General features: G+C 34.8%; 3 protein-coding genes across 5 annotated transcripts; 2 read left to right on the top strand and 1 right to left on the bottom strand.

Moving 5' to 3' along the window:
• The first annotated feature begins 579 nt into the window (after nt 1–579).
• LOC132295632 (putative cyclin-D7-1) lies at nt 580–2,400 on the top strand. Its single transcript, XM_059793942.1, has 6 exons — nt 580–846; nt 1,024–1,110; nt 1,298–1,396; nt 1,488–1,689; nt 1,870–2,003; nt 2,097–2,400. The coding sequence occupies exons 1-6, from the start codon at nt 580–582 to the stop codon at nt 2,307–2,309; spliced, it is 1,002 nt and encodes a 333-aa protein (XP_059649925.1). The 3' UTR covers nt 2,310–2,400.
• Nucleotides 2,401–3,351: 951 nt separating this feature from the next.
• On the top strand, nt 3,352–4,233 carry LOC132293568 (light-harvesting complex-like protein OHP1, chloroplastic). The gene is made up of 3 exons (XM_059791106.1): nt 3,352–3,559; nt 3,695–3,817; nt 3,940–4,233. The coding sequence occupies exons 1-3, from the start codon at nt 3,395–3,397 to the stop codon at nt 4,006–4,008; spliced, it is 357 nt and encodes a 118-aa protein (XP_059647089.1). The 5' UTR covers nt 3,352–3,394; the 3' UTR covers nt 4,009–4,233.
• Nucleotides 4,234–13,233: 9,000 nt separating this feature from the next.
• On the bottom strand, nt 13,234–17,366 carry LOC132293567 (uncharacterized). 3 transcript variants are annotated; one of them, XM_059791105.1, is made up of 12 exons: nt 17,009–17,366; nt 16,778–16,889; nt 16,628–16,701; nt 16,465–16,511; nt 16,222–16,375; nt 15,578–15,622; nt 15,305–15,509; nt 15,122–15,183; nt 14,930–15,030; nt 14,396–14,456; nt 14,266–14,313; nt 13,234–13,721 (listed from the first exon to the last, which is right to left on the bottom strand). In XM_059791105.1, the coding sequence occupies exons 1-12, from the start codon at nt 17,220–17,222 to the stop codon at nt 13,543–13,545; spliced, it is 1,302 nt and encodes a 433-aa protein (XP_059647088.1). In that variant the 5' UTR covers nt 17,223–17,366; the 3' UTR covers nt 13,234–13,542. The 3 variants fall into 3 exon arrangements, with proteins under 3 accessions (XP_059647088.1, XP_059647086.1, XP_059647087.1); XM_059791103.1 differs by having other exon boundaries at nt 16,778–16,904; nt 17,009–17,365; XM_059791104.1 differs by having other exon boundaries at nt 14,402–14,456; nt 16,778–16,904; nt 17,009–17,365.
• Between the last annotated feature and the right edge of the window lie 250 nt (nt 17,367–17,616).

Here is a 17,616-nt window from a genome sequence, read left to right as displayed (position 1 = left end):
AATGGGAACAGTACGCGTAACTGTAAATGCAACAACGTGAGCGAGAAAAGTGGGTCCCTGCTCAATTCTCCAATGGCTGGCTGTGTGGGCAAATCATAGCCCCATTAGTCCTAGTCTGAAAATGTTAGCGCATTAAATAAACATGGGAGGGAATTAAGAGAGGTCCATCCTCGTGCGGTCACGCAAATGGTTACTGCTCGCGGTTAAATTATGAACACATGTATGTATGTATCTATATCTATATATATATATATATATAGCAGCATTTACCCCTTTTCATGAGGGTCGTGTCCTCTTTTTTATACCATCACTCTCTCATCTCTAACCACCCTTACTAACAACCATGCTTCCTCTTTCCACTTATATATATATATATAACTTCTCTATCTAACTGTTCATACGTCGATCTCCTTCCTCCTTTTCATCTATATATATATATTAATTTTATATGTGAGCATTGGCGCAGACACATCTTTTTCTGTGTTGATGATCATATGGTGTAAGTAGTTAATTCATCATAACATATAAGAACTTACGTATAGCAGATTCACTTTGCCGTGTAAAAAAGTGTATATGCATATGGAGAGTCTGTATTGTGATGAGGTGGGGCTTATGAGTCCTTATACTACTACCACCGTTGATCAACAACACAATGCGCATAATAAGCAACCTTTAGGAGTACTGGATCAGAGTTCCTTCTATACCTCAAAAGAAGATTGCGAACAAGCTTTAAGTATTTGCCTACAAAAAGAGTGCACTTACTTGCCACAGCCGGGATACTCGGACTATCTTAAGACTTACAATTTGATCATCCCAAGATTCATAGCTATTCAATGGCTTATCAAGGTAAAACTTACATATATATATATACACACACACACACACGTTGAAATATAATATATATTACATTTCAACGTAAAACTACTTGTGCCATGCATAAATTCTATGTATATAATAATTGTATACATTTTATGTATGTATATATAACTCTCTCCAGTACTCTTATCTCTTTCCCTCTCATAGTCTCAAAAGCGGTTGAATCTCTCTTTTGGAACTATCTTCAATGCTGCAAATTACCTTGATCGCTTCATCTCTATGAATCTGTGCCACGTAAGGACAGCTTAATTTACCCATTTTTTCTAATTTTTTAAATATATTTTATAATATGGTGTGTGTGTGTGTGTGTGTGTGTGTGTGTGTGTGTGTATATATATATATGTATGTATGTACGTATGTATGTAATAGCATTAATCATTGTATAGATTTAAGAAGTTCCTATTTTACGCCTAAGTTGCAGGGATGGAAGTACTGGATGTATGAATTGCTATCTGTTGCATGCTTATCTGTTGCCTCTAAGTTTGATGACACAGCCTCTCACCCGTTCCATGAACTTCAGGTGACTATTTATTATTGTGGTTGTAGTTCTTATTATTGTTATTTGAAATTGTTAATCAGTGGGCAGTTATCGCATGTGGCGATTACAACAGGAGGATCTGGACCATTCATTTGAATCGAGCATGATTCAACGGATGGAATTGTCAGTATTGAAGGCCCTAGGATGGCGACTCAGCTCTACAACTGCATACTCTTACATACAACTGCTGATATGCAACATTGACTCCCTAAAGCCTTCCCTTCTCGAGGACTTAACCACCCGAGTCACTGAACTTCTTCTCGGCACCCTTTTAGGTATAATGTATATATGCTCTGAAAATCTATATATAATATAATTCCTTATGTTTCATGGATTAGTTGATCCTGATCTGGTGTACATTAATGCCTTGTTTCCGATAAAATTAAGTCACCACATACAATATTCAAGATTGTGATATCATTTTTGAAACTGATAACTGGTATCAATTGGTTCAGATTTCAAATTCCTAGAGTTCAGGCCATGTGTTGTCGCGATATCTGCACTGCAATGCATATTTGACGAGCTACTGCCATCAACATCCGATGCCCACATTGCCTGCGTTGTCAAGCTCATTCCTCAAGAGCAAAAGGTAAAGCTTTTCATCACAATCCAACTTAGTTTGACGAATTCAACTATACACTTAATTACTGTTGTATTGATCATGCAATTCTCCAATTATTAGGATGATCTGATGAAGTGCCATAGGTACATGGAAAAGCAATTGGTTGACCCTAATTTGTACAACTTAATAGCATGCCGGTACTCCTACTACTGCCCTTCAAGTCCCGTGACTGTATTGTCGACGGATCGGGTTGAGATATATGATTGCCAAATTGATCTCTCTCGCATTAATGTCAAAGCAAGTGTGAAGAAGAGAAAGAGGGAAGAACAGTAGAGATGGTGTTATATATGAAACCATCATGATCTCGCTATTTTATTGTTAATTTGTGGTGTTGTACTAAGGCTGAGGATAGGCGAAGCCTATTAGCCTCTATTTGTGTAACAAAACAATAATCAATCTATGATTTACGTACCCAGTAAGAGTTTAGTGAGTGATTCAACACGATGCATGTTCTCTTGGTTTGTCAATACCGGCCTCATGCAGCAGCTATATGTGCCACAAATGGTATAACACGCGCTTGTTTCATGAAATCGGCATTAAGTAATGGAATGAGGATTTTAAGGAACATCAAGGGTTCTTTATGAACAACTCTCATTAGTCAAAAGTAGCTGGTTTGAGGTTTCTTGACATAATTTTCACTAAGAGAACCCAAAACCCTAATGTGAAAATGCTCAGGCAACTATTGTTTTTACTTTCCACCTAATTGCAAAGTCTTGTCTGAGCTTCTTAGGTATTGACATAGAGTCGGGAGTAAATTATCTTTGAGGTTGAGGGAAATTAATTCAATGTTTATTACTTTGACATTTTCTAAAGTTTGTCACGTGCATTCTCAATACACTTTCAAAAGTGTTAATTTTTACTCATAAAGTAATTAACAATTTTGTCTTTTCTTTACATGAAATACAACATAATATATTATTATACTTTTTTTTACATTCAAAATCATTTTTCGACTTGACTCAGGAAAAGTCAAAATAGTTCATTCGTGTATAAATTGTCCTAATATCAATAAAGATTAGTGGAATTTATCCTTAAATTAGAGAAAAAAAACTTAAGTTGAAAAATCAATGGATGGACTATCATCTAATAGTAATTCTCAAAAGTTCAAAATATTTTTTTCTGAAAGATAAAAGCTTAAAATATTTGACATGAACATAGTTTTGCCATTGAAAACCTAACAAATTGTTTTGTAGGGGCTAAATTGTACTTTCGGTTCTATCCACAACACCAATCATCTTCGATAGCATTGGACCCATCAGATTTGTGCACCACCGTTCACAAGTTGAAGGAAAGTCATGTCAAAAAGATAAGGTAAAGGTGCAAGGCAATGGGCTACAGATTGCAAGTACCAAAATACAATGGCTACCTCATCAGCCATTTCATCTTCTTTCCTTCCCTCAACACTTGTAACAGTTCATACTCAGAATAAGCAACTCTCACTTTTCCATAATCATACTCAGACTAGCAACACCTCCAAGAAGAGACTGTCTTTCAGGGTCCAGGCTGCCAAGCTTCCTGCTGGTGTATGTTTCTCAATTGCTTATGCGTGTGTGTGTGTGTGTGTGTGTGTGTGTATAGAGAGAGAGAGAGACTCGTTTTTATGCACCAATTAGCTTGAAAAAAATCAAATACAAATGGGTGGTGGTTGAAATTTTCAGGTGGAATTGCCAAAAGTGGAGCCAAAATTCAGTGCCCCTTTTCTTGGATTCACAAGGACTGCTGAAACATGGAACTCTAGAGCCTGTATGATTGGCCTCATTGGAACTTTCATTGTAGAACTGGTTAGTCTTCTTTCTTTCAATCACTTTCCTCTTATTTATTTATTTTTTATACTGGGACCAGTTATGTTTCATGATTTTAAGCTGTTGTGTTTTTTTTTGTTACGGGGCATGTGGTTTTTCAGATAATAAACAAGGGAATACTTCAAGTGATTGGAGTTGAAGTTGGAAAAGGTCTTGATCTTCCCCTCTGAGTATTGAATTTGAGTATATCTACTCTATTCAGTATGGTTTTTCATTTGGATCAAAAGTCACTCTTAATCTTTTGTAACTTAATTCTGCTTTGAATTTGTAGTTGGTGAATCTGTTGGGATTTATATGTCCTGGCATAGCAAATTCTTATCTGAATTGTAGTGACATATGTTACTGACATATCTGAAATATTTATGATTTATATAATTGGTGAATTCAATGTATTATGTTTCGATTCACTATGAAATTGATAGTGTCCATTTAATTATAAGAAATATTTATATATATGTATGTGATGACAATCAATACATGATATATAAATAGTAATTATAAATTGTTCATAGTCGGTAATTATGGATGGACTCATAATTAATTAAGACTTGAACTGGATCCGCGTTAGGTTGAGATATATTGCGAGAGCCGTTGTATGCAATTACTCCCTATCACCGTCATGCCATTTGACTCTTAAGCATGAGAAAAGTATAGACTCTTTTATTAATTAATAATTACTTTGATTTGTTCGGCGGATTCTTCGGAATCCTTAGACCGACACTTTGGATAGTTATGTAATTAATAGTTAGAGGGTTATATTTTCAATATTTGCATCATTGCTACTTGTATTTATTTTGTATTGATTATGGTTGATCACAAAGTAAATTCGAAGGCCTTCGTGTGTTTTTAGACAAAATGATTTATTATATATTTATTTATTTAAATTATTATTTTTGTCAAACAAATGTTTTATTGTGATCGAGCCAGAAATAATCAAAGGTACCAAAATAAATATATTAATTAAGTAGTCGGATTGATGGCTATATTTATCCGATAACTAATTATGCATAGAGGGGTCAAAGTGCAATATTGACTTAGAGGTTATTTATTATTTAATTGGAGTTCAATTAATTTATTTTAGTGGAGTAGAAATTAATTTATGAATTAATTGAATTGGGTCCATGGACCGGGCCAATTATTAATTCATTGTAACCAATAAAATAATAGGCCCAATGGATTCTCACTCATAGCCCAACTTGATATTGGAATCATATTAGATTTGAGACATATGAATTAGAGATGGAGAAGGATTTGTTGTTTCCTTTTCTTTATTTTTATGTTGCCTATAAATATACATGGTCTATGTATATTTTAGGGGGTGATTTTTATGAGAAGGAAAAAGGAATAAATTTTCTCTCTCTAGAAAATTAGGGTTTATGGTCTCATCTAATAGAGGCTCCCACAAGCCTAATTTTCCAAGGTAATTCATGGAGGCTTATGAGTGATTCCTAAAGGTAAAATAATTACCAAGAAGATGGAGATCCAAGGAGAAGGCATCTTGCTAAGGGATCTACAATAAGTGAGAACATTCACTTTAGAGGAAAGTTTTAAAGGTTTACTCAGACCTTTGATGTAAGTATTCAATCCATTAATTGAATGATACATCATATTTTTATTTTTGCATAAAACTTGTCTCTATGTGATGAATCAAGATCTATGAATCAAAATCCCTCGAAAAGTTTTTAAAACTTGCACGTTTCCCAACAGTGGTATCAGAGCACATGGTTTGATTCATTACTAGAGAACATGTGTTTATAAAAATCATATTCATGGATCCAAATTATATATACATATATATAATTATTGATATATGTTGATGTATGATTTATTATGTTGATATATATTAATACATGTTGATGTATGTATAATTGTGAATGGATGATGATGTGTGTTTGGGCCATGGATGAAGCTTATAGGTATATAGAATGTAATTTTATTTTTGGATGAATGTAATTAAGGTTTTGTTTTAGCCGTTTGAAAATTCAATGATGTAATTTAATTTTTTTCATTGTATTTCAAATTGTAAGTATTTATTAAAGCCATGTAATATTCATCAAAGGATGCTATGAAGCTTCAAGAGGGTCCGAAAGGGTTAAATTATGCTTCAGTAATTTTCTGGAATTTTTTCGAATTTTTCGGGAATTTTTTGAGGCTAAATTTAATTTTCTGGGATTTTTCCGGATTTTTTGGAATTTTTTCGGCGTTTTTCCGGTGGCCGGAGCTTCGCCGGCGGCGAGACGGGGCGTCGGAGGTGGCCCGAATCAGGTGTGCGTCAAGATGGTGAGCCTGGCGCGTGTTCCACACGCGCCAGGAGAGTCCACGCGCCAGCCAAGGTAGCTTGACCTCCACGCGCGTGAAGGCGCGTGGAGGCGCGTCCCACGCGCCCCAGGGGCGTAGGAGCGCGTGAGTGTGCATTCCACGCACCCCAGGCGCGTGCCGGCGCGTGGGAGCACGTGCAGCTTGCCCTAGGCGCGTGCCAGCGCGTGTGGGGTCCTCCGGGCTCGTTTCAAGCGGCGTTTTGCTTCTCCTGACGCGTACAAGCTTCCTATGGGTGTTTACAGACAGTTGAAGGATGCCCGTACAGCAAGATTAGTTTTTAAATGTTAAAAGCTGAATCCATTGGCCATTTATATTGCTTCTGTCTATTATTTGATGCATGGAATAATTTAATAGTTGTTATAATTGTTCATGCATTGGATCCATGATTTTTAATTAAATGGCTTGATTTATATTAATTAAATTATGAAGATAAATTGGATTAGATTGCTAATTAATTTGAGGGCATTTATTGGGAAACAGAAAAATTATTTTTAAAGTGTGCTTCAAATTAAGTATTAGTGAATCGTTTAAAGTCCAAATATTTTCTAAATTTAATTGGATTAAAATCAAGACGTTTTGCATGCATTATATCATGTAAATGAATAAAATGAAAACCCTAATTATGAATGATTAAAAATTGAGTGGGAGCGGGAATTTTTATACATTGCCCCATGGCCTTTGTTATTAACACCATTGTAATTAGATCTTCAAAAATAAGGCCCCACGCATGATTTGAAGAGTCTTAATATTACAAGAATGGTTGTCTCATGAAAATACAAATATTAAATGTTCATTGTAATTAGATCTTTAAAAATAAGGCCCTACGCATGATTTAAAGAGTCTAGATTATAATGACAACATATTTAATGTTTAATTTTTCGTTAGAGTTTTAATAACGTTATACACTCAATCTAAAATCAATAGTGTTAGCTTCCCAACGAAGTGGTCTATACTAGGTGATTTTAGAAAGGCTAAATTAAATCGGGAATCATTTCATATGATAGACAAGGCATTGTCTTAAGAGATATGGAAATGATGGGATTTACCCGCCAATAGCAATAATGAACTTCGCCAACCGAATAAGTTATTGGCGTATTGGTTATTCGATTTTTCATGCAGTGGTTAAGGGACCCACATATTATTATTTTAATGGAAGTGCTCGCTTAATAGCAAATGAATCTCAATAATAGTAATAATGAACTCCTCCAACAGGATAAGTTATTGACATATTGATTAGTTGATTTATTATGCTACAGAGTTGAGGGACCCGCATTAATTAAAAGGGATTGTTCACCAATAATGATAATGATCTCTTGTTCGATTGAGATTTATTGTATTATGTGGTTAACAAGCTCATTTTAATTTTAAATATGCATGACATTATTAATAGTTCACCTTGCATATTGTATGAATGCATTTATATTCAGATTAATTATGTCTACTCCAGTTTATCTGCTTGCTTACATATTCTATGATATTGGACCTTATTTATAATGACTGGAAAATGAACTTAGATATTTTATTCACAACGTAAGGGTACAAAATGTGTTTATTACTCCTATACCTATCTCTTTTACTTTGAGATACCAAATTTGACATTAATGCTTTTAATAAATTAGATAAGACAAATGATATGACTTGGTGCAATATTCTAGAGTTTAGCTCGAATATACTCCAAAGCTAACATTTGTATTATTTTATTTTCTTCAAGCATCATATTAAATGTCAATGAGATATTTTGGTGAGATTAGATAGAGCATATGCCTAAGTACTGTGTCAAATTTAAATACCATCAAGATAGCCTCATGAACTCCAGTTTGAAATCAAATTTTGGAAAATGATTGTTTATTATTTAAAAATTAGCTGGAGATCAATAAGGCTGACTTGGGTGGTAAGTTTCAAGTTGACATGATTATTGCCTTGTTACCAAACTCATTCGACTCTGTTAGAGTGAACTAAATAAGGAATCAGTTTGAGTTCACACTCGCTGATATTCTTATAGAATTGGTAACAGATGAAGGGATAATCAAGAGTATGGGCGTTCCTATCAATCTAACCTAGTCTATACCATCTTCTTCTAGGCCCAAGTGGACGGGCAAAGCAAAGAAGAAGGATGATAATAGGACTAGACTAGCACAAAACATGGGTATTCAAAAAGGTTAAAGGGAATAAGGCAGTGTATGTTGAGGGCGAAGAAAACTGTTTCTTTTGTCGCTAACTAAAACACTAAAGGACGAACTGTTTAAGCAATGACGTGGCATAGGAAAATATATATTTAATCATTGAGCCATGTTATGTGGTTGTGTCTATTAATTCCTGATGGATAGATTCTGGAGCCACTAAACATGTTTGCAATTTATTGTAAGGATTTCAGGATTCCAGAAGCCTCGATGATATGGAATATATTTGTACTTAACCTGATGTCAAGGTTGTAGCTAAGTCAGTGGGAGTATTACATCTGAAAATAGAGAGTATGAGGATATTAGTATTAGAGAACTATTTTTATGCACAGAAGTTAGACGCTATCTTATTCTTGTTTCACTTGTGGTTTATAAAAACTGTGTTGTTATTTTGTAAAACTGGTTTTATAAAATTGAATAGATATGCGATTACTTCTGGTGTATTGAAAGATGGTTAATATACTATAATCACAAACTCTTAAGATTTGCAGGATGTAGAAATGTTGCATCTTCTAGATTGAATGTTAAGAGAAAATTGTATTTTTAATGTCTATTTTTGGGTTGTTATCAATCAAAATAAGATTCAAAGATTGGTCAAAGAACGTTAATTACCTAGTGAGGCAGGGGAGCCTAAACCAAACTTGTGAACCCTGTTTTGAAGGATAGATAACTCTTAGGGCTTAATCAGCCAGATGAAATAGACATAAAGGACAATTGGAGTCGGTACACACTGACATGTGTGGTCTTATGAACATCCAAGCAAGATTACTCACGTTTTGGATAAGTTTATCTGATGCAACACAAGTCTTAAACTCTTGGTATTTTCTGAGAAGGTTAAGACTGATGTGGAACACATATTAGGTAAACTTGTCAAGATACTTCGATCTGATCGAGGATATGAGTATTTCTTGGGATAGTGCAAAGACTATATGGTCAATGAGGGTATTATGTACCAGTTTTCCGCAATTGACGCTAAATGTATTTAGGTGTCAAATAGGAATAACAGAATTCCACTTAACGTGGGTAGATCTATGATCAGCTATGCTACATTATCTCTTTCATTTAAGAGTTTAGCGTTAATGACATCGATGCGCATTATGAACTGCATTCCATCTTAGTCTGTCTCAAGGATACCGTTGAGCTGTGTTTTTTTACTAAATATTAGTTTGAATCATATGCACATATGGGGTAGTCTTGCACATGTGCGCTTGATATGGACAAGTAAGTTGGAAGCAGATCATAGGCATGCTAGATTTGATAGCTACTCTAAATGTCACTAGGATGGATTATTTTATAATCTCAAAGATAAAAGTTAATTGTTTTCACTCACTGTTTATCTATAGGAGAATCATATTATGAATCACATACCTAGTAGCATAATGTTAGAGAATTTGGTATGAGTACCAGATGTACCACATGTGAACACACTTATTATAGAGATTGAGAATAATATATGAATTCCCTATTGATGCGTTAGAATCATCTACTACACAGATTCTTGCATCGGTACATTGATGTAGTGGGAGGATTATCATCCAATTCGACAGAATCATGTTTTTAGGTGAGACCATTATGGACATCCCTGTTAAACATGAGTTGGACCCAGTAAGCTACACGGAAGCGTGAACCGATGTGGATACAGATCGTTTTGGTGAGTTACTATGAAATCAGAGTTGGAATCGATGTATTCTAATAAATTCTGGGATCTTGTAGAACTTTCTAGTAGGGTGATTCCTATGGAAGGCAAGTTAATCTACAAAAAGATACCAGAAGATTTCTTAGTGAATAAATCATGAGTGTGCAAGGGAATGTCATTATTTTTATAATTCTATATATATTGATGACATCCTACTCATTTAGGATGATGTGGAAGTTGTGTCATCAATAAAAAGGTAGTTGTTCAATTACTTTTAAATGAATGATTTTTAAGATGTAAGCTATATTCCTAGGATCAAGCTTTTGCAAGATCAGGTTAAAAGGAAAATAGGTTTATCTTAATAATCCTACATTGATAAAGTTTTGACCAAGTTTGGTATGCATAACTCAAAGAATGAGTTCTTGCTTTATTGATATGGATGGCTCTCTCTAGTAAGTAGTTTTTCAAGACTATCAAAGGAGATTGAGCAAATGAGACTGGAACAATATGTTTCGGCATATGAGAGTCTCATATATGCCATGGTCTATACCAAACAGGACATCCGCTACATAGTAGGGATAGTCAGTAGAGATCAGTCCAATACTGGACTTGACAACTGGTCTATTGTGAAAAATATCATTAAGTACCTAAGGAGAACCAATGATATCATATTCATTTATGGATGTGATGATATGGTCCTAGTCAGGTATGCTAGTTCTGATTTTCAATCAGAAGTAGATACTATGAGGTTCATGACTCAGTGTAAGTTCACTTAATGGAAGGGAGATCAGTTGGTAGATTGTTAAGCAGATTTCAACTGCTGACTCAAACCTGTAGGTGGAATATATTGCAGCCTTAAAGGCGGCAAAGGAAGCCTATTAGTTTGATCTCACTGATTTAGAGGTTGTGGAGTATACTAGCCTGCCTATTGAGCTATGTTGTGACAATAGTGCAGAAGTAGTCCAAACCAATGACCCAAGGTTCCATAGAGGAACAAGATACACTGAGAGGAAGTATCATGTTCTACATGATATTGTCCGGCAAGAAAATGCACTTGTAGTTAGAACATTGCATTGGAACACAACTTTGTTGATCCATTATCAAAGGTGTCATTGATCAATAATTTTGATCATCATCTGGATAACATTGGAGTTAGGTGCAATTTGAATTGGCTATGAGGGCAAGTGGGAGCTGTTGGGATTTATATGCCCTGGCATAGCAAATTCCTATCTGGATTGTAGTGACATATGTTCCTGACATATCTGAAATATTTATGATTTATATAATTGGTGAATTCAATGTATTATGTTTCGATTCACTATGAAATTGATAGTGTCCATTTAATTACAAGAAATATTTATATATATGTATGTGATGACAATCAATGCATGATATATAAATAGTAATTATAAATTGTTCATAGTCGGTAATTATGGATGGACTCATAATTAATTAAGACTTGAACTGGATCCGCGTTAGGTTGAGATATATTGCGAGAGCCGTCGTATGCAATTACTCCCTATCACCGTCATGACATTTGACTCTTAAGCATGAGAAAAGTATAGACTCTTTTATTAATTAATAATTACTTTGATTTGTTCGGCGGATTCTTCGGGATCCTTAGACCGACACTTTGGATAGTTATGTAATTAATAGTTAGAGGGTTATATTTTCAATATTTGCATCATTGCTACTTGTATTTATTTTGTATTGATTATGGTTGATCACAAAGTAAATTCGAAGGCCTTCGTGTGTTTTTAGACAAAATGATTTATTATATATTTATTTATTTAAATTATTATTTTTGTCAAACAAATGTTTTATTGTGATCGAGCCAGAAATAATCAAAGGTACCAAAATAAATATATTAATTAAGTAGTCGGATTGATGGCTATATTTATCCGATAACTAATTATGCATAGAGGGGTCAAAGTGCAATATTGACTTAGAGGTTATTTATTATTTAATTGGAGTTCAATTAATTTCTTTTAGTGGAGTAGAAATTAATTTATGAATTAATTGAATTGGGTCCATGGACCGGGCCAATTATTAATTCATTGTAGCCAATAAAATAATAGGCCCAATGGATTCTCACTCATAGCCCAACTTGATATTGGAATCATATTAGATTTGAGACATATGAATTAGAGATGAAGAAGGATTTGTTGTTTCCTTTTCTTTATTTTTATGTTGCCTATAAATATACATGGTCTATGTATATTTTAGGGGGTGATTTTTATGAGAAGGAAAAAGGAATAAATTTTCTCTCTCTAGAAAATTAGGATTTATGGTCTCATCTAATAGAGGCTCCCACAAGCCTAGTTTTCCAAGGTAATTCATGGAGGCTTATAAGTGATTCCTAAAGGCAAAATAATTACCAAGAAGATGGAGATCCAAGGAGAAGGCATCTTGCTAAGGGATCTACAATAAGTGAGAACATTCACTTTAGAGGAAAGTTTTAAAGGTTTACTCAGACCTTTGATGTAAGTATTCAATCCATTAATTGAATGATACATCATATTTTTATTTTTGCATAAAACTTGTCTCTATGTGATGAATCAAGATCTATGAATCAAAATCCCTCGAAAAGTTTTTAAAACTTGCACGTTTCCCAACAGAATCCACCTCCTCTAAACCTGTAAAATAAAAAAAATTGCAGCACTTCTGTGTTGTTTGTTTCTCCATTCACGGATTTCTTTTGCACACACTTCTTTGGGAGTCCTTTATTAATGAAATCAGTATTGCAAAATTAAACAGAAAACGCAGCATAAGGCACAAGAAATAAATAAAATGACCATTTGACCCTTTGACTAGTCAACAATCATCGATGAGGAAGTGCAATAACCAGGGGCAAATATGACATAAATCTCAAGACAAATATGACATTTTGTGAATTAATTGAATTAAATAATCAGAGACAAATATGACATCTGAAATCTCATAGGTGTCTTTGTCTAAAAAAAACCATTGACCGCGCATCTAAATGACATTGATCAAAATCTCAAAAAATGTGCAATTTTCCCTTTTATTTTAGAAGATGCAACACTAGATTTGGGGTTCTGAAGGCTATTGCTTTTGCATCAAGTGCAAAAGCGTTTTGTGGCTTACCACTTCAAAAATGACCAAAGAATCAAAACCTGTAAATTATTGAGTAACAGATATTATCCCCTTTTTAAATGCCGGTGACTATACAATACTCATCAACCGCAAACCACTTCCATCATTCAACCTCAGCCACTACCCTTGAAAATTGCAAAACAGGACAGTAATCGACGCTGTCTTCTCAAGACAGTGTCAAAACCCATCATCAATAAATACTAACAGCTGCAAAACCTGGAATTTTATTCTCTATATTTCCAGATTATACACGATGAACTGTCCAACAAAATATACAAATACACATGCCTCAGCTGATCTTGTAGATAACTATGCCATGTACGACCTTTATGAAACAGACACCAGATATAAACGTTGATTGAAGAACACTACAGTTCCTCACTTTGCTTCACCAAGGAATGTAATACCGATGCAGAACCATTGGATCACCGATGCAGAATCTAGAAAAAGAACTACAGGACCCTGCCAATTCTAACATCAATAACTGGCACTTTGGTTGAAGACTCGGATATATCCAGTGCCTCAGCAAGTGACAGCCGCTGATTTTTCCATGCAGATTCTGCCCAGCTCTTCATTCTCTCTCCTTCATCTTTTCTGTACTGCTGAACACGCAGTACTTCTCCATACCCACCTGTGCAACGAATAAAACGTATCAAACGAGAAATCCTGTTGAAAGGCCATTACAGTTATTCACAACAAGACCAAATGAATCCACACCCAGCACATAGCATGCATGTTAAACACTTTTAACATATATGGAACTGTGTGATGTGTGTATACGACTATAAATATAAGACTGCTCATGGACCTTCATCACATTTCTGGATTCTTCATCCCATGCAATACACATGACAAGCGCATCATTTGGTAGAAGAAACAAAGCTATCAACCTACTGAAGAGGATTTTGAATGACTTGACCATCTTATAATTGTAAAATTCCGGGCAAAAAGCATCGTCTTAACTGATAAATGCATTTGGTAATTTGGAAAAGAAAAAAAAAACACAAACCAGAAAATGTTCAGGTATGCCACATTGATGTGACAACCACCACCAACAGGATAGGTAACAATAACCCTTCAAAAACCCAAAGCTAACTTTGATCACATTCAATCACTGTTATAATATACCCATATAGATAAACACTAATTAAAAGGATGTGGATGTTAAACTATACCTCTTGCAAGGGCCATTATATCCCTTCGACATTCTGTTGCTTCAGCACCTATGAATCAAATATTTCTCAACTTTGTCTCATATGCCCAGGAAAAAAAACCAAAAAAAACCAAAAGTCACTTTGCCGTTACCTATACCTTCAGTCTCCAATGGTGGAGCTTTTAGCAGATCTATTGCTCTTCTGTAAAGTCCCTGTTGATGCATTTAGAAAAGAAAAAACATTAAGAAAGAAGACATCCTTAAATAAACTATCATATACCCTATAACACTTACCAAATCAGTAACCAAAACAGGAAGTGTTAGATCAATGGAAGAGAGTAGATAATCAACTGAATCTCATCAGACGACTTCAATGGAAATAGTGATGTGTAACGGTGTGTGTGTGAGTCACTCTTCCATCAGTCTGCTAATTTCATTATCTAAGTTATATTTTCCTTTACGATGTTTATGCATGTACTAAAATCTGTATTAAATTTATGTTCCTTATCCAGTACATCAGAAAGATTGTTTTGGTCAATTCATTTTCTTCTTACTGGATGAGATCTACTTCATCAAAATCACCAAATCAATTTCCCCCAAAACACATCCAATTTCAATGACCAAGAGTAAATGAAGCCATAGCAAGAATTGAGAAGTTAGACAAAATTTGATGTGTAGCATCTAACCTCTTGAATTAAAAGGGAACTCGATTGCTCCATTGTTGATTTATGCCGAAACATGAGAGCTATGCAGATTAGAACAACCCCAACCTTGGGATGATGAGGGCCTACATCAAATCAATAAGACACAGTATATACCAAATATATCTTTCCATGCATAAGACTTCAAGTTATTAAATTAAAGCTAAAGTTACACACCCAAATGACCTTCTGCTTTCGTTAGTGCCCTAGTTAGTATATCCTCTGCATCATTGAAGTTCCTAAAACAACAAAAGTGAATCAAATTCCAAAAAAAAAAAAAAAAGTGAAAACTGATGGAGTAAAAGGATCACAACAGATAACAAAAGCTTCGACAAGCTATACAAGAAATATCTAGCTTACCCTAAGTGTGCCTCAAGTTGTCCTAAAGCACAAGTAGTTGCCAAGAAAACTTCCTCCAGGTCCATATTACAAGCTGCTAAGTTATATGGATTACTGAAATCCTTAAACTCAGGCATCCCTTCTATTACCTTCTCGTATAACTCCTTTGCAATTGTAAAATTCCGAGTAGCATGCAGGAATTCACCATATGACAGAGCAGCATTGCCTATATACCAGAAAATCAATATATTGTAGAACAATGCCTTCCACAATGACCAATAGAAATGAACCCACCAGAGGAGCCTTTGTTGTCCTCAGCCTTTTCAAATAAGAACTTTGCTGCATATGAAGAATTCAATCTTATATTATTTGTAAAAACAAAAACCAGAACTAGACAAGGGAACAAAGGGTCCTAAGAAGCACGGATACAGACATAGAACATGGCCACGATACAGATACGCCAACACGTCAAATTCTAAAAAGGTAGGAAAGGGACACGGCTAATGTAAATATAAAATTTCATTTATGTATCTATTGAATGCAACAATCATAGAAATTTAATGACAGTAATTTATAAATTTTATACTACTAAAGTTACACAAGTTAGAAGATATAAAATAGATTTTGTTATATTATATATGATATTAATATCCTATGTTGTCATTATAGTTATGTTTTTATTCCTTAGAGGTTGACCACTTCAATGTATGTTCAAAATGTTATTTTGTGTGTTTGTTTATATAAGACTAAGAGTGTAGGATGTAGGTCAAGTGTCCGAGATGTGTCGGCCAAGTGTCTAAAATAATAAAAAATATTTTTAAATAATAAACACAGTCGAAGTGTTGGAGACGTGTCTAGGAATGTCGGTGTCCAACACGGACACATCACCGTATAGAAGTGTCTGTGCTTCTTAGGGTCAACAAGTGTTTTGGTTATACCTGATGAAACATGACCACCAACAAGCTCAACTAGCCCTCTTAAGGCTCTAGCACGAGTGTCCAGAATCTCGAAGCCACACCCACCACCAATTTCTAGTTTGATAGCACCCAAGATTTGCAAGCATAAAGCTGCTACTACAGCTGAAGCATCATCCTACGCGGAGAACCATTTCCAGATAAATTGATATAATAAATCAAAAATAAATTTAAAACAAACACAGACAATATTTATGGGGAATATACCTGTCCCAACTCTAAATGGAGTCCCACGAGAGCTTCGCTAGCAGCAACTGTGACAAGGATCAAATATAACCATCTGAAACCCATTTTATTATCCAAATTCACCAGATTTTTTTTTTTTTTTTAATTGTAATAACAGAAAGAAAATGAACATACTAATTTTTACCTCTAACAGGCATAGAAGATTTGGTTAAGTCTGGAATGCGCTTGAGTTTCTCCATGGCTTCATCAAATTTACCTCTGAGAAAAAACCAATTATGACTGTTGTCTCAAAAAGTTCAAACAGAAGAAAATTCCAACCAAAAAAAAAAAAAACCTTTCATATAACAAGGTGGACATGGCGAGTAGAACCATTCCCTTTGAATTATCGTCACGTTGAGTAGTGAGGCACTGTTCAAGTACCAGCGAAGCTTGTGCATATGCTTCATCTACACATGGACTATCTACAATTTCAATTAGTGAATAAACTACAAAGAGAGGGAAATTGAGAAATTGAATTGCGTAACAAACATGTATGTGTGTATATGAGAGAGAGAATGGGAGAAACCTGACTTTCCGGATCTGGCAAGAGAGAGAGCGTAATTAATCATCTGTAGAGCAACTGGATTGACCTTGGGACCGTTATTTGTACAGAGAAATCTGAAGGGTGGTGATAACTGAGAGAGAGGTTGTCCATGTCTATGAAAGACGAGTCGGCCAACCATGGAGGTTCTAGCAGCGACAGTCGTAGCCCTAAACAACCTACCTGCTACGCCAATCATCGCCTCTTTTGATGTTTCTTCTTCTTCCTCTCCCTCTTTTGGAACAAAGCAAAACCCTAAATCAATTCTAGGGTTTTGGGCGCACAAAATTGCAAGAGGAATTTAAACACCTTTTTTTAATGCTACCAAACAGAGCACTTGTCAGTTGTCACCGTTTGCCTTGCATTTAAGATTAAAAAGATACAAGTGGAAAATGAGAAAAAAGCGACAAAAAAACAGAAAATAGCATGATGTAATGCATATGTGTCGTTATGGTATGAGCGACAGGTGGAGTAAAAATGAAAAAAAAGGGAGTTGTTCAAAAAAATCATTCAGTAACCCTATTATTTTCTATAATAATAACATAATTAGGCAGTTTATATACAATTATTCTTTTGTTGAATTTAAGATGAAT

This window comes from Cornus florida, unplaced genomic scaffold, assembly GCF_030987335.1.
Source record: "Cornus florida cultivar Cherokee Brave unplaced genomic scaffold, ASM3098733v1 CherokeeBrave_3.0.0_Hap2_Chr02, whole genome shotgun sequence".
Taxonomy (NCBI): Eukaryota; Viridiplantae; Streptophyta; class Magnoliopsida; order Cornales; family Cornaceae; genus Cornus; species Cornus florida.
The sequence above is the reverse complement of the archived record's forward strand: the minus strand, read 5'-3'. Positions and strand labels throughout refer to the sequence as shown.

Coding starts and splice junctions, on each gene's coding strand:
- LOC132295632 (XM_059793942.1), top strand. CDS start 580: ATGGAGAGTCTGTATTGTGATGAGGTGGGGCTTATGAGTCCTTATACT. Junction 847..1,023: donor CTATTCAATGGCTTATCAAG/GTAAAACTTACA, acceptor TCCCTCTCATAG/TCTCAAAAGCGGTTGAATCT. Junction 1,690..1,869: donor TCTTCTCGGCACCCTTTTAG/GTATAATGTATA, acceptor CAATTGGTTCAG/ATTTCAAATTCCTAGAGTTC.
- LOC132293568 (XM_059791106.1), top strand. CDS start 3,395: ATGGCTACCTCATCAGCCATTTCATCTTCTTTCCTTCCCTCAACACTT. Junction 3,560..3,694: donor CTGCCAAGCTTCCTGCTGGT/GTATGTTTCTCA, acceptor TGAAATTTTCAG/GTGGAATTGCCAAAAGTGGA. Junction 3,818..3,939: donor GAACTTTCATTGTAGAACTG/GTTAGTCTTCTT, acceptor GTGGTTTTTCAG/ATAATAAACAAGGGAATACT.
- LOC132293567 (XM_059791103.1), bottom strand. CDS start 17,222: ATGATTGGCGTAGCAGGTAGGTTGTTTAGGGCTACGACTGTCGCTGCT. Junction 15,184..15,304: donor CAACTTGAGGCACACTTAGG/GTAAGCTAGATA, acceptor TTGTTGTTTTAG/GAACTTCAATGATGCAGAGG. Junction 14,457..14,929: donor GTTCCCTTTTAATTCAAGAG/GTTAGATGCTAC, acceptor ATGCATCAACAG/GGACTTTACAGAAGAGCAAT.